We start from the raw sequence: 15,442 nt of genomic DNA, 5'->3' as shown, positions 1-15,442 counted from the left end.
CTAGAGGCAATAATAAAGTTATTATTTATTTCCTTATATCACGATAAATGTTTATTATTCATGCTAGAATTGTATTAACCGGAAAATTAGTACATGTGTGAATACATAGACAAACAGAGTGTCACTAGTATGCCTCCACTTGACTAGCTCGTTGAATTAAGGATGGTTAAGTTTCCTAGCCATAGACATAAGTTGTCATTTGATTAACGGGTTCACATCATTAGAGAATGATGTGATTGACTTGACCCATTCCGTTAGCTTAGCACGATGATCGTTTAGTTTGTTGCTACTACTTTCTTCATGACTTATACATGTTCCTCAGACTATGAGATTATGCAACTCCCGAATACCGAAGGAACACTTTGTGTGCTACCAAACGTCACAACGTAACTGGGTGATTATAAAGGTGCTCTACAGGTGTCTCCGATGGTACTTGTTGAGTTGGCATAGATCGAGATTAGGATTTGTCACTCCGATTGTCGGAGAGGTATCTCTGGGCCCTCTCGATAATGCACATCACTATAAGCCTTGCAAGCAATTTGACTAATGAGTTAGTTGCGGGATGATGCATTACAGAACGAGTAAAGAGACTTGCCGATAACGAGATTGAACTAGGTATTGAGATACCGTCGATCGAATCTCGGACAAGTAACATACCGATGACAAAGGGAACAACGTATGTTGTTATGCGGTTTGACCGATAAAGATCTTCGTAGTATATGTAGGAACGAATATGAGCATCCAGATTCCTCTATTGGTTATTGACCGAAGATGAGTCTTGGTCATGTCTACATAGTTCTAGAACCCGTAGGGTCCGCACGCTTAACGTTCGGTGACGATCGGTATTATGAGTTTATGTGTTTTGATGTACCAAAGGTAGTTCGGAGTCCCGGATGAGATCGGGGACATGACGAACAGTCTCGAAATGGTCGAGACATAAAGATCGATATATTGGACGACTATATTCGGACATCGGAAAGGTTCCGAGTGATTCGGGTATTTTTCGGAGTACCGGAGAGTTACGGGAATTCGCCGGGGAGTATATGGGCCTTATTGGGCTTTAGGGGAAAGAGAGAGAGAGAGGAGGCTGCGCGCCCCCCAAGGCCTAGTCTGAATTTGACTAGGGGGAGGGGCGGTTCCCCCTCCGTCCTTCTCTTCTCTTTTCCCTTTCCTTCTCTCCTACTCCTACTACATGGAAGGGGGGAATCCTACTCCCGGTGGGAGTAGGACTCCACAGGGCGCGCCATAGGAGGGCCGGCCCTCCCCCCTCCACTCCTTTATATACGTGGCCAGGGGGCACCCCATAGACACACAAGTTGATCAGTTGATCTTTTAGCCGTGTGCGGTGCCCCCTCCACCATAATCCGCCTCGGTCATATCGTAGCGGTGTTTAGGCAAAGCCCTGCGTCGGTATCATCGTCATCACCGTCATCACGCCGTCGTGCTGACGGAACTCTCCCTCGAAGCTCTGCTGGATCGGAGTTCGTGGGACGTCATCGAGCTGAACATGTGCTGAACTCGGAGGTGCCGTATGTTTGGTACTTGGATCGGTTGGATCGTGAAGACGTACGACTACATCAATCGCGTTCTCATAACGCTTCTGCTTACGGTCTACGAGGGTACGTAGACGATACTCTCCCCTCTCGTTGCTATGCATCACCATGATCTTGTGTGTGCGTAGGAAAATTTTGAAATTACTGCGTTCCCCAACACTTGGACTAGGAGGAACTGATTGGGTTGGGGCAGAGCCAACAACGCCCCTTGAGAGCCATCATGTGTATCATTAGTAATAGTTTGTTTCATAGGCTGCACCTCGCCCTGCGCACTCTTCCTATTGACATCCGCCTCAGCCATCTCGGCATCTATTACATTGCCAGCATCATCCCTATCCTGGTCAAAACGCGAACTAGATCCACGACCAACTCGGCCTCCACGACAGCCTCCCCTGCATCCACAGCCCCCTCCCGGACCCTGTCCAGTTCGCATAGCCCATGTTGCCTTTAGATCTTTGAAAACCAGTGCTGATGGGGGATGTATACCATTGCTATGTTCCTTGAACAAATTCCCCAGCATGCCGCACACAGCACACCAACTAGGTAGTTTCTCATATTTGATCCTATATATTTGGCGTTTCCCCTCCCTTATCATCGAGACTGCGTTCTTTAGTGCTTTGTAGACATTGATCCGGACCCAGACACAGTGGAAATTTCCAGCGAAATCTTGCGATTGGGGCTCAGCGTACAGGACTTCGCCCACCTTTGATGCTAAGGATGGCACAAGATGTGCATAGAAGGGTGGGACGTCATGGATTTGCACCCAAATCTCGATGGTATCAAGCAAAACTATGGACGGCCTCGCCAGGCCATCGTATGGTTTCAGAATTACGGCATCCCCCTGAAGTGCCAAGGCCCATCTCGAGTGACTCTTTCCCAATCTCCTAAGCACGAACTGCACCGTATACAAATTATCTTCCAGCGGTTTGAACTGAACTTCCTGGGCAAGATCCCATGCCGCACGCATGTTCTTGAAGAACCAGAATTGGCTGTAAGTTTTGACAGTGTGAACTCTAACAAGCGCTATCCATCGCGCCGCCTCCGCTGGAGCCTCATCCTCATCGTACACCACATCATCGAGATCTTCTTCCCGGAGCCCCAATTCCTCCATCAATGCTGCCACATCGTCTGGTTCCGTCGGGCCCCTGTCGGCCGACCCAGAAGCTCCATCCGATGCCATGAACTCTTGAAACCCTAGCTTGATCAGAAAAATCGCGGGCCTTGCAGGAAACCCAAGAACTCCCCTCCCCAAGCCTCGTCCTAGACCAGCGAGCGCTGCGGCGCCCTGATCGAAGGAAGAGGTCGAGGATTCTTGGCGGAGGCAGGGAAGGGCAGGTCTCAATGGCGGCGATCACGATCGCCCCGAGAGGAAGAAAACCCTAACGAGAGGGAATCACAAATACTGTAATTACTGTTTACATTGGATGCAAATGCTCAGTGGCGGAGACAGGACTGGGGCAGCTAGGGTTATAGCCCCAGGCCTAGAAACAACTTCCTTTATAATTTCTTCATGCAAAGCATAAAAAATCATAAAAATTTATCACTCAACATAGCACAGCCCTAGGCGTAATCTGCATCTAGCTCCGCCACTGCAAATGCTCACCTTGGATGCAAATGCACCGGAGAGCCAAAACGTTGCGTCTAGCTGCCCTTCATTTTTAGGGACGAACGCAACTTACACTGTGGACCGAAGGCCCAGAGGCCTCCATTTCCTCGCGGTGCCGTGGCCCACGGCTGGCCCGGTACACGAGAAGGCTCTGAGGCCAGGGGGACGCACTGCCGGGCGATCGAACGATCGGGGTGCGTATATAAGCCGTATCGGACGGTTACCTTTATATCGTCGACTCAGACCTAACGAGAACCAGTCGAGTCGACCGTGCCATTCCCTTCTCCACAAAACCTCCCGCCGCGAAGACCCCACCCATTATACCCTAGAAGTCGAGCCTCCCCTTGCCATCGCCGCCGCAGCCACCATGGGCTCCGCCAAGTCCTCCAAATCCTCCAAGAAGCGGAAACCCGTCGCCCCGCCGCCAGAGTCGGACTCCGAGCAGGAGGAGACGGTCCACGAGGCCGCCGCTGCCGACGAATTCAACCAAGAGGAGCAGCCGCAGCCGCAGCAGCAGTCGGACGCAGGAGACGAGCACCATGAGCATGACAAGGAGGTGCAGGAGACGGGAATGGAGAAAAAGAAGAAGAAGGACAAGGAGGGTTCGGGAATCCTCACCAGCATGCTCTTCTCGGAGCTCCCCATCTCCGAGCTCACCGCCAAGGCCATCAGGGAGATGAACTACACCCACCTCGCCCAGGTGCGTGCCCGAACTTACCATTCAACTTAACCCGCGGCTCGTTTTGTTTTTTCTGGTCTCCGTGAAAGCTCGTATAATAGAACACAAGTGCTGTATGTTTCAGCAAAATATGTGTTATGTAGGAGTACATGTTGAATTTTGTGCAAATGTGTTGACTGGCTACATGATTTCCTTGTTCCTTTTTGTGTTTGCAGATTCAAGCTCGGTCGATACCTCATCTGCTGGAAGGAAGGGATGTGATGGGAGCTGCCAAGACTGGCTCAGGGAAGACCCTTGCGTTCCTCATACCGGCTATCGAGCTTCTCTATAACCTGCATTTCTCGCCGAGGAATGGCACAGGAGTTATTGTGGTTTGCCCTACAAGGGAGCTTGCCATACAGGTATGATTACCTAGAGAAATCATGCTACTACAGTTGTCGCAGTTCAGTTTACCTGTGTTAGCACTGTTCAGCACTAAACTCTGACCATGAGTATAAAATGATAAAATCCGATGGGCCAACTTATATAGGCTTATACTTTGTTGAAAAAGAATGGTCTTATAAATATAGTGGACATGGTTGTTTGCTGTACTACATTTTTTAGATTACTATATGCTTTTTAGTGGAAACTTTTTGTACTTTTGTTCATTCTGTTTAATAATATTGACAAATCGTTTAGTCCAAAATTACTTCGACAGAGACTGAACAAATTACCATAGTCAACTTTTTAAAGCCCTGCACTTTTGTATTTCACTTTTCTTAATAACAAGTATTTTTGTTTTGGTCCAGACACACAATGTTGCCAAGGAATTGATGAAGTATCACTCACAAACCCTCGGATATGTAATTGGTGGTAATGGCCGGAGAACTGAAGCTGACCAGCTTGCAAAGGGGGTCAATTTGTTAGTAGCTACACCAGGCAGGCTGTTGGATCATCTGCAAAACACCAAGGGTTTCATATATAAGAGACTAAAGGTAAATAACTAGTATGCACCGCCTTTCTGTCAAGGAAAGGAGCAGATTTGTTACAAATTCACTTGTGTAGAAAACATTATCTTAGATTACTCAGAAATGTTACAAATCAATTTATTTTCTAAACGAGGTTCAAGAAAAGCTATAATTCATCATCGTGTGTGCGTCTTCTGTTCATGCATGACCTAAAAATCCCATCTCTTTCTTTGGCCAAACATTACATCCAGGAATGTATATGCCACAGAAAAATCAATGCACATTTTCATAACTTTAATCTCATCTAAAGTACTCCCTCCGATCCATATTACTTGTCTTAGATTTATCTAGATAGTAGGAGGCCGAAGACCAATGGTGACCCCCAACGGAGTAACATGTTTTTGTCTAGATAGTAGGAGGCCGAAGGCCAATGGTGACCCCCAATGGAGTAACATGTTTTTTTTAACACCACATATCAACATATGTAATATCATTTGAAATTTGCATTATCTGTTTTGGTTGTGCACTTTGGTGTCACCGTTCCCAATTTCTAAACCAACAAGTTAACATATGATTTTCATTTATTCCATTGCACGTGCATCATTTATTCCATTGCACGTGCATGCCTGTCGTGGCTGCAAGATGTGCCTAACAGAGCTGCTGAAGCTGGCTGCATAACTGACATAAATTGGAAAGAGAAACAGTATCAGTACTAAAAGTAGATGAGCAATATATGTACTGAAGAGATAACATAATAAGCTAGACTGGCCTGAAGGAAGAAGAGACCTGTATTCATCCCTCCATGTATCAAATAAACAAAGTTAAGAATTCAGAAACTACTAACCATTATGATTAGGCATGTCTTATTCTATTAAGATGCCTTAGTTAGGTTGTGTTGTGTATGCATCACTCAGGAAAAATAGCATCTTCTATGAAGTTTACAGAGTCATCTTCTAAACACCACATGCATTGTCCATACAAAAAGAAACTGAAAATATAAATCAAAATCTGAACTAAACTAGCTGCACACAAGTTGCTACTCATCAAGGAAGAGAAAGAGTCAGGATCTGTGGACCACGCCTTGCTGAATGGCAAAAGCAGACTATCACAAGTGTCGAATATCTGTTTTTGTCAATATAAGAGTAGAGAAAGAGAGAGAGAGTGGTGAAGATAATTTAGATAGGGCAGAATAGCTATCTCAACCAAAGTTACAGGACATACATTTGAGTAAGTAGATCATATATGCTATATGTTCCCCATCAGTTTAATAGTTTCAATCTTTGAATTAAGAACCTATAAGCTAGTGCATTAGGCTATTATAGCTCAGTAGAAATTAAGTGGGTATCTATGTGCTTAAGAGTATATCCATGCTGGTATCAAGACCATAGCCAGCTAATAAAGGGATTTAGTTGAGCATCCTAACAGTAGGTTATATTGTCGAGGCAATGCAAGGAGATGGTCAGCTCTGATGCAGCGTGATGAAGGGCCCCGACACCTCTCTGATTTGCATAAGGGCACTTGCAGTGTGTTAGAGGTAGCATTGCTTTTATACCAGGCCCTGCTTACTACCTCTAAGCTTTGTGAAAAAACACACAATATATAGAGGCTGAGGTCACCTCTTAGATGAACCCAAATGATTAAAAAATACTCCCTCCGTCCCCTAATATAAGATGTTTTTGCAAGCTGTTTTAGCTTGCAAAAACGTCTTACATTATGGGACGGAGGGAGTACGTACTTCTCAGCCTGTGCATAATTCTCCAAGTCTGCCAACCTTCTCAACCTGACAGCTGGGGCTGCTTGGTTATTTTATTACATAGAGTCTGCCTCCAAGCTGTGAGGTCATGCTAAGGTTTTTGGATTAGAGGCTGGAGTGTCCAATGTATGGAGGCTGACTCTTAAGAGGAGAGTGTGTCTTTAGAACCTACACCAAACACTTGACTCTTGGACCTAACTGTAACACGCAGCAGGGGAACACAGTTTACTTGGAAGGCGGAATTCATACCAACAAGATTATGTCGAAGGCCAGCTGTTTACTTTAGCAGTGTGGACTGCTAATTTATGCATATGCAATGCTTGCCTTCTTGATTTGTTGTGCCATTGCTGTGTGATTATTGCAGAGCCTGACCCCTTTCTCTCTTAATTTGTCTCTCTGACATCTCTCAATCTATTATTTTCTGTAGTGTCTTATAATTGATGAAGCTGATCGCATTCTTGAGCAGAACTTTGAGGAAGATATGAAACAAATATTTAAACGCCTTCCCCAGGTATATTTTCATATAGCCGTCTGACAATTCTCACTTGATATACATACCACAGTTTATCAACTTTATTGACATTTAACCATTATTCCTTTTTATTCACCATAAACGATGCACAGAATCGGCAGACAGTTCTTTTTTCTGCGACACAAACTAAAGAGGTTTGTGGATTTGTCCTGAAGTCCCAACTTTTAAGTTGATTCTTGGCGTTTTTTCTGTCTCCATGAATTTACTGGTATTTTTAATCCACAGGTTGAAGATTTTGCCAAGTTGTCATTTGAGAAAAACGAAGAAAGGAAAGAAAAACCTGTTTATATCTCAGTTGATGATGGTAAATCAAATGTAAGAAAATGATTTGTCACACCATTCACCTCTCTATATTGAGGACTTCTATAGTAAAAATAACAATGATGCTCCTACAGGCTACCGTGGAAGGCTTACAGCAGGGCTATTGTGTCATTCCTAGCGACAAGAGGTTTTTGGTTCTGTATGCTTTCCTAAAAAAGAAACAGTCTAAGAAGGTCATGGTGTTCTTTTCATCATGTAGCTCAGTAAAGTTCCATGCCGAGCTTCTAAATTTTCTCCAGATAGGGTGCGAAGATATCCATGGGAAACAAAAACAGCAGAAACGAACTACAACATTCTTTAACTTCTGCAAGGCAGAAAAGGGCATCTTATTATGCACTAATGTGGCAGCACGTGGACTTGATATTCCTGATGTGGTGAGGTTTTTGACTTAACATTTTATTGAAACCAGTGCAACGAATTCTTCTTTTCCTTGATAACTGAATGATATTGCCCTTGTTTAGGATTATATTGTGCAATATGACCCTCCAGATGAACCAAAGGTTTGTGATGCTACCTGTTCTAGTTACATTTTCTACTCTTATCTTTTTACTGTACTGACGAATTCAAATTTGACTTTTAGGATTACATTCACAGAGTTGGTCGTACTGCACGTGGTGAAAAAGGCAAAGGAAGCGCCTTATTGTTCTTGTTGCCGCAAGAACTGAAGTTTCTTATTTACCTGAAGGTAATAAATTTTAACGATCTCTCTGTCTGTCTGTCTCTCTACAGTTAACAGAAACTACATATGTAATGGTGTCTGCAGGCAGCCAAGATTTCTCTCACAGAATACGAGTTCAATAATAAGAATGTGCCAAATTTACAATCACACCTTGTAAGTGCATCTTTTATGATAATTAAATTATTTCAATCCATTTTTTAAAGTATGCCCAGAATTTTTAACTGAGTTGTTGGGCAGGAGAACATCGTTGGTGAGAATTACTTCCTAAACCAGTCAGCTAAAGAAGCCTACAGATCCTACATCTTGGCATACAACTCACACGCCATGAAGGACATTTTTAATGTTCATGATCTTGATATGAAGGTATAATTGCTGTCAAGTTCTTTCTGAAGACTCATCAGTATTTGGTTCATGTGCACCACCAGTTCTTACTTGTATACTACTCCCTCCATCCGGAATTACTTGTTGCAGAAATGGATAGAAATGGATGTATCTAGAACTAAAATACATCTAGATACATCCATTTCAGCGAGAAGTAATTCCGGATGGAGGGAGTATGTTTTTGTTTTGCTTTACAATCCACTGCGCGTTTTAGTATGTGGGAGGAAATTTGTCTTGCTGTCATTGCATTTCCTAAATATTTCAGCTGTTGAGTAGAGGCAGCTGTGCACTAGTCTTCCTTATCCTCTCTGTGCTAGTGGCATTTTGCTTTATTTTGTTCACCTTTGGCACTTTCAGAATCTCTTTTTTCGATGGCTTAGTTTAGAAGTGAGTGAGCTGGGAAGTAGCTGATATTTCTCGTTGTCACCTTGTATAATGTTGATGTTTGATGAGCATGAAGTGAGTTAATTGTGTATATGGTTAGAGTTTTGGACTTGGCAGGAAAATGGATTGACATATCTAATTGCTTGTTATGTGGCGGCAGGCTGTGGCAGCATCATTCTGTTTTAAGAACCCTCCAAAAGTGAACCTTGACTTGGAGAGCAGCGCTTCTAAACGTCGGAAGACAAGGAAAGTGGATGGTGGGGCGAGGAGGCATGGTATCAATGCCGCAAATCCTTATGGACGGAAGGGCGGTGATGATAACAGGCAATTCGCAAGATTCTAGAGGGCCGGCCAGCCAGCCTTTGAGTGGTCTGTAATGATGGTAAACTCTAATGTTAAACATTGATACCGTGCCTTTGAGTGTTTTATGATGTCTCTGCGGTAAACTCAAATGTTACGCAGAGTCTGGAAGGCTCTTCTTTGCTGTGTAAGATTTTGTTAGATACTAGCTCGATATTATGGCACTGGGGTGTGATGCAATTTTCCTGTGGAATGGATTTATGTACTAGCTTAATGCATTGATGATTGAGAGACAAAGAGTCAGTCAGCCAGTCCCCGTTATTGCAAGTGCTTTAGCCGATGTTTGCTTCAGTTTTTTGCGTTCATATAGTACTGTTGCCTGGAGGAAGGAGATGTTCTTGGGAGTTCATAGTTTTCAGTGCCATTAGTGAGATTTTGCCATACAAATCGAGTGTTGAGTTTCAGACATGATAATGTTCTTAACTGTTTCCTTGTCGTACAAGCAAGTGCAAAACTTGTGAACAATAAGAATCCTAGGATTATTTTCGTTATTGCTGCCATACTCTGATACTCATGTGTTTGCAAAGTACTAGTAGTGGTGTTCCTAGACGAGTGGTTGGACTTGGGTGGGTCGCCACATGGTCTTGTGGAAGCAGAGCAGCCTCTCCCCCTGGTTTGACACGGCCATCCGGACCTCCCAGTGCAGAGATTTGGCGATCCTCTCCACCTCCTCGGCCGTGTCCCTGTCGTCACGGACGATCATCTTCCCCTCTGGCCTGAGGATCCGGTCCACCTCCGCCATCACCAGCCTCACCTTGCACCTGTACTTGAGCTTGGAGAAGAGATGGTCGGCGTGGACGAGATCGTACGACCTCGGGTACGTGCTCAGGGACTCGCACCAGTCGTGGTACATCCCCAGCAGCCCGCGCTCGTAGATGATGGGCAGCGTATCCGGCGACTCCACCGGCACGATGTTCATCACCCACACCTTCATGTCCCGCAGCGCCGCCGCCAACCTGATCGATCAAGCCATCTCCATGTCATGCATGCTCCTCCTTCAACACAATGAGAGGAAAGGAAAGGGCTTACCCGCCGTAGACGGATCGCATGTCGATGACGTTCCTCACGTTCTTCCACTCGATGCCCATGCCGCTCAGGTAGGAGCTGTTGACCGCCTCCCTCCAGTGCTCCGTGTCCGCCGCCAGGTCATCCGCCGCGGGCTTGCCGTACACGCCCACCTGGCTCTCGTTCAGCCAGTAGGGCGCCGCCGTCAGCCTCTCCGGCCACTGCTCCGGCCACCGCGAGCCTCGCGCCGCTGCCTCGGTGGCCACTCTGTGCATGCACGCCTGCAGCGTTATGTTCCTGCCATGCAATTGCAGTGCAACAAGCATGAGAGCAAGCGATTCATGAAGAAAAATCGTGCGCATGCGGCCTTGATTGGTAGTACCATGCGGCGTTGGGGTCATCCGACTCCTCGCACAGCGGCGGCTCCGCCCGGCTCCTCTTGCTGTAGCACTCGTTGCTGGACGGCTTCTTGAAGATGACCATGGCGGTCTGGTCCACCGTGTCGCTCGTCCTCGTCACCATCTCCCAGCACATGGACTTTGTCAGTGCAGCCATGGCCTGCCAGATCCCCACGTTCTCCGCGTCCTTCCGGTACACCGGCGTCGCTGACCACACGAACAGCCCGCCGGGCCGGAGCAGCCGGTTCGCCTCCAGCAGCAGCTTGCCTCCCTCGATGTGCCACGGCACGCGGCACCGCGCGCAGTGCACCAAGTCGTAGGCGCCGCCGGGGAAGGGGAGCCGCTTCGTGCCCATCACAGCCGAGATGGCCGGGATCCCGCGCTCCAGCGCGAACTGCACCTGCGCCTCGTGCTCGTCCTTGGGCGCGAAGGACATGGCCAGCACGTCCTTGTCGAACAGGTACCCGCCCAAGCTTGCCACGCCGCAGCCGACGTCAAGCGCCACGCGGCTGCGCGTCCCCCACGCCACCGCCGGGAGCGCCTCCTGGATCACGTCGATGTAGTGCGACGCGCCGTTCAGGAACTGCGTGCCGCCGCCCGGGAACACCAGGTGCTCGCCGTCGCCGGACACCTTCACCCAGTTTTGGTGCCCCTTGTACAGCGCCAGCTTGGTGTGCGGCACGTTGTTGTACCAGATCCTCTCGCGGCTTTCCGGCCACGGGATCGGCTGCCGGTAGCCCTCCGGCAGCGGCACCAGGCATGACGGCGCTGGGGACGGGCAGTGCCGCTCGCGGTGCTCGTAGTGCTTGTTGCTCTTGAGGCCCTTGATGGCCGCCTCGTTGTCCAGGCACGGGATGTAGTCCGCGCCGGCGCTCGTGTTGCACAGCTTCCACACGTACGAGGCCTCCTCCGTCGACGACTCGCCGACGACGACCACCACATTGCCGTTGTTCTGGTGCTCCTTCTTCTTCCTGCTGTTTCGCGCCTTCTCCTCGGTCGACTCCGTCGCCTGTGTCGGGAACGTGACGTCCTGCTCAGCCGTCGTCGTCTCGTTGAGAAGCTCCGCCTGCCCGCTCGGCAGCAGCTCCGCCGTTTCTGCGTCGCCGCCGGTCACCGGCTCCGTCACTGGCCTCTCGTCTTCGCCTTGGGTGGTGGTGCTACTGTTCGTTAGAACCATTCCGTCTTCTTCAGAGAGTGTGTCATCTACAGTTGTAGATGTCTGGTTCCTGGGTCTGTCGTTCTTGTCGACGAACGTTTGGTTCTTGGATGCAGCGCCGGTGGCCGCATCGTCGCCGGTCCGGTCGTCGAAGGCCGTCTGGTTCTTCTCCATGCCGTCGTCGCCAGCTTCTTTTGCGTAGGCCGGCGTCTCTTCGGCGTTCTTGTTGGTGATGTTATCCTCTGTCTCAGCCTTCTTCTCGGTCGGCGCCGCCTCGACGTTCTTCTCGCCCTGGCCGCCGGTCTCTGTAGTGCCGGAGCTTTTATCAACCTGGTCACCGGTGTCCGTCGTGTCTTTTGGTGCCTCCTCCGTGCTCTGGTTTGTGCCTGTTGACGCATCCTCGGCGCTCTTGTAGGTCGTCGCCTCCTCCGTGTTCTGCTCGGCATTGTTGCCACCACTCTGGTTCGTGTCTGTCGACGCATCCTCGGCGCTCTTGTCGGTCGTCCCCTCCTCCGTGTTCTGCTCGGCGTTGTTGCCGCCGCTCTGGTTCGTGCCTGTCGACGCATCCTCGGCGCCCTTGTCGGTCGTCGCCTCCTCCGTGTTCTGCTTGGCGTTGTTGCTGCCGCTCTGCTTCGTTCCTGTCGACTCCTCGGCGCCCTTGTCGGTCGTCGCTTCCTCCGTGTCCTGCTCGGTATTGTTGCCGCCGCTCTGGTTCGTGCCTGTCGACACATCCTCGGCGCCCTTGTCGGTCGTCGCCTCCTCCGTGTTATTCTGGACATTCTTGTCGGGGTCTTCCTCCGGCTTGGCCACATCCCCGCCTTCCGTCATGCCGCTGTCGTGAGAGGGTGTGAGGTTCTTGGACGGCGACTCGGCCCCGGCTACGGTGTCGCCGTCGGGCTTGCCTGCGGGGGCGCTGTTGGCATCGGCATCCGTCGTCTCTGCGCTCTGGTCGACCTCCGTCGTTTGCACGGCCGGACCGTCGTCCTCCTCCTTGGCAGCCTTGTCTGTTGTCTGTGTCATGTCGGCGTCGGCACCCTTGACGACGCTGCGGGTCAAGCCGACGTCCGTGTCCTCCCCGGCCTTGTCCGGTGAGACGCCCATCGGGACGTTGCTCGTGGGCGCCATCAGCCACGCGGAGACGAGGCAGAGCCCCACGAAGAGGACGACCGTGGCTGTGGCGCAGGACGACGCGGGCCGCCGGGCGCCACCGCCGCCGACGTCGAGCGGCAGCCTCTGGTAGCGATCTCGATCAAACAACGGCATTTTCCCTTTCTTAGCTCTCGTTCCAGCTAGCTCATGCGCTAGGCCTGGCTTATCATGTGAAGAAACAAGAGTCAAACGTGCACGATCGGACAAATGTGAAGAAACGACATGAGATGTCTTGGAACGGCGACGCACCTCAATGACCGGGCACGATGAATCGCCGGATCGGCCGCTCCGGTGCCGGCGGGCGTCGAATTCGACGGCTAACGAGAAGGGTGCCTCGTTCCCGCCGGCAGCAAGATATATATACGTGCACCGCCGCGCATGCAGATCGACCTCGAGCTTTGTGCGCGCTTTGCTTGGAGACGTAGCGATGGATTATGAAATGAAAGTCTTTGAAATGGATCTACCGGAACCCTTTCTATTTCTCAACAAGAAGCAATGGGGCATGCAAAGCAAGCACGCATGCATCTCCTCGTCCCTTGCTCTTTTTATTGGGTGGAGGGGAAAGGAGTAGCAGGAGGCGCCAAGTGTGGAGAAACGGGGATGACCGACCACCAACGCCACTCTCCCCGGAACGCCCTTTGTGGCTACATCCATTGCCATGCAAAACTCCGGGTGAATTTTCCTCTTGTTGCAAAAACATCGCGCGCATGTCTATCCATCAACTGGACGAAGCCCGACCTAGCCTTGATTTAGTGTTAGAGCCTAAACAAGCTCAACGGTGACGGAACAAGCGATGAACCCCCAATGTACCCATAGCATATATAGCAAGCTAACTGAAATTACTCAATAACTTCTACGGCAGTACGATGTCAGCTATTACCAGCACTAAACCCAACAACTAAGGTGAGCATGCGTGAGTTTTTTCCTCTAGGGTTTCCTAGAGTCCACCTCTTCCTTCGGCGGCGACGCTGAAGTCTAGGGTTTCTACGTCAGACCACCGGCGATTGCTACCACGCGTGTGCGATCGACGTCCCAGGAGGCGAGCAACGAAGCTGATCCTACGACTGCATGGAGATTTCGGGGGGTGCGAAGGGAGGAGTAGGGTCGAACGACGCAGGACGGGAGGAAGGGGTGCAGAGGGCGGATGACTTGGGTGCTGAAGGTCCGCAAGATCCGGTCTTGGCGGACTCTGCGGAGGGAGCGGAGGAGGCAAAAAACAAGGAAGCGGATGTGGAAGACGAGGATCAGGGTTACTGGGATCATTATGGCCCGGATCCGAGCCCGGAGGATGCGTTTGAAGGACTCAATTTGCATGGTGAAGAAGAGGAGGATTTGGACTTGTCAGGGGAGGTGGATGAATTGACCAAAGATGTTCGATGGCTAGCGCTGTTTAGGGTTCATACCATGCGTCCGTTTAGTCATGCTGCCCTGCTGAACTCGATGCGCAATGCTTGGGCCTGTGCACAGGGGGTAACTTTCAACATCAAGGGGCCTAACCTATTCTTGGCTCAGTACCATTGTTTGGGCGATTGGAAGCGCGTGATGGAAGGGGGGCCATGGCAGTTTCGGAGAGATCCGGTGGTGCTGGTAGAATATGATGGATTCACCAATGTTTCAGACTACGCTCTTAATATGTTTCCTTTGTGGGCAAGAATCAAAGGCTTACCTGATGGGTTGACTAGGAAGAAGGAGTTGGCGGAGAGGGTGGCGAAGAAGGTCGGAGATCCACCATTTACAGTGGTAGTAAATGAAGGAAAGATCAATCCGGCGAGCTGCCTGAGGGTGCGAGTCTTTGTGAATGTTACAAAACCTCTCGTCAGGTTCGTCCCAATCACTTTGAAGGAAAGGAAAAAAATATCCAGTGTTCTATGAGAAGCTGTCGGACTTTTGTTTCTTTTGCGGTCGTATGGGGCATGTTGTGGAGGAATGCGGGGACGGAACGCACGACCTGAGTTTATGTGAATGGGGGGACTGGCTTCACTGGTCGGGAGAACCGATTAGTGGTAATACTATGGGGGGAGAGGGTGTTGGACGAACGCAGGCAGGGGTGGAGGAGGTGCTAGGGGTGGAAGTCGAGGAGGAGGTAGAAGTGGGAGAGGAGGAGGTGATAGAGGAGGAAGGGCATCTAGTATAGGAGGTCGGGGGGGGGGGGAGTGGAAGTGCATGTAGATGAAGTTGTGGGCATGGATCTCGTCCAGTATAAAACTATGCTACGTGAACAGGACCGATCAGCTAGGAAAAGGCTGGTAAGTGACGATGGTTGATGTAGGGCGAAACCCTAGGTGGACGATCTTTCACGAAAGGAGCGGATCCCAAAGAGAAACACAAAGAACACGAGGGGATTCACGAGGGAAAACACAAGAGGAACACTCAAACCAACAACATTCGATTACACATGTGCTAGATCCTCGAAACACAAAGAGATACACGATGATCCAAGGGCAACAAAGGACGATACAAGTAACCGGTTCTTCTCCTAGAAGGAGGTCTTGATGGGGCCGCCCAAGAGGGGGTCTTGAATCCAAGTTGATCTTCTCCG

At 49.5% G+C, this 15,442-nt stretch overlaps 2 protein-coding genes across 2 annotated transcripts; one reads left to right on the top strand and one right to left on the bottom strand.

Moving 5' to 3' along the window:
- Positions 1 to 3,397: 3,397 nt before the first annotated feature.
- LOC125508397 (DEAD-box ATP-dependent RNA helicase 27) lies at positions 3,398 to 9,456 on the top strand. The gene is made up of 12 exons (XM_048673103.2): positions 3,398 to 3,859; positions 4,054 to 4,239; positions 4,627 to 4,812; positions 6,966 to 7,049; positions 7,163 to 7,204; positions 7,296 to 7,385; positions 7,466 to 7,765; positions 7,853 to 7,891; positions 7,972 to 8,076; positions 8,155 to 8,223; positions 8,308 to 8,433; positions 8,996 to 9,456. Exons 1-12 carry the CDS (start codon positions 3,527 to 3,529, stop codon positions 9,176 to 9,178), a joined length of 1,743 nt encoding a protein of 580 aa, XP_048529060.1. The 5' UTR covers positions 3,398 to 3,526; the 3' UTR covers positions 9,179 to 9,456.
- Positions 9,457 to 9,501: 45 nt separating this feature from the next.
- On the bottom strand, positions 9,502 to 13,590 carry LOC125526654 (putative methyltransferase PMT24). The gene is made up of 4 exons (XM_048691304.2): positions 13,153 to 13,590; positions 10,583 to 13,061; positions 10,225 to 10,497; positions 9,502 to 10,151 (listed from the first exon to the last, which is right to left on the bottom strand). The coding sequence occupies exons 2-4, from the start codon at positions 13,015 to 13,017 to the stop codon at positions 9,740 to 9,742; spliced, it is 3,120 nt and encodes a 1,039-aa protein (XP_048547261.2). The 5' UTR covers positions 13,018 to 13,061; positions 13,153 to 13,590; the 3' UTR covers positions 9,502 to 9,739.
- Between the last annotated feature and the right edge of the window lie 1,852 nt (positions 13,591 to 15,442).

This window comes from Triticum urartu, chromosome 5A, assembly GCF_056163025.1.
Source record: "Triticum urartu cultivar PI428250 chromosome 5A, HENAU_Tu73, whole genome shotgun sequence".
Classification (NCBI taxonomy): Eukaryota; Viridiplantae; Streptophyta; class Magnoliopsida; order Poales; family Poaceae; genus Triticum; species Triticum urartu.
Note: the sequence above shows the minus strand (reverse complement) of the source record. Positions and strands in the feature narration are given on the sequence as shown.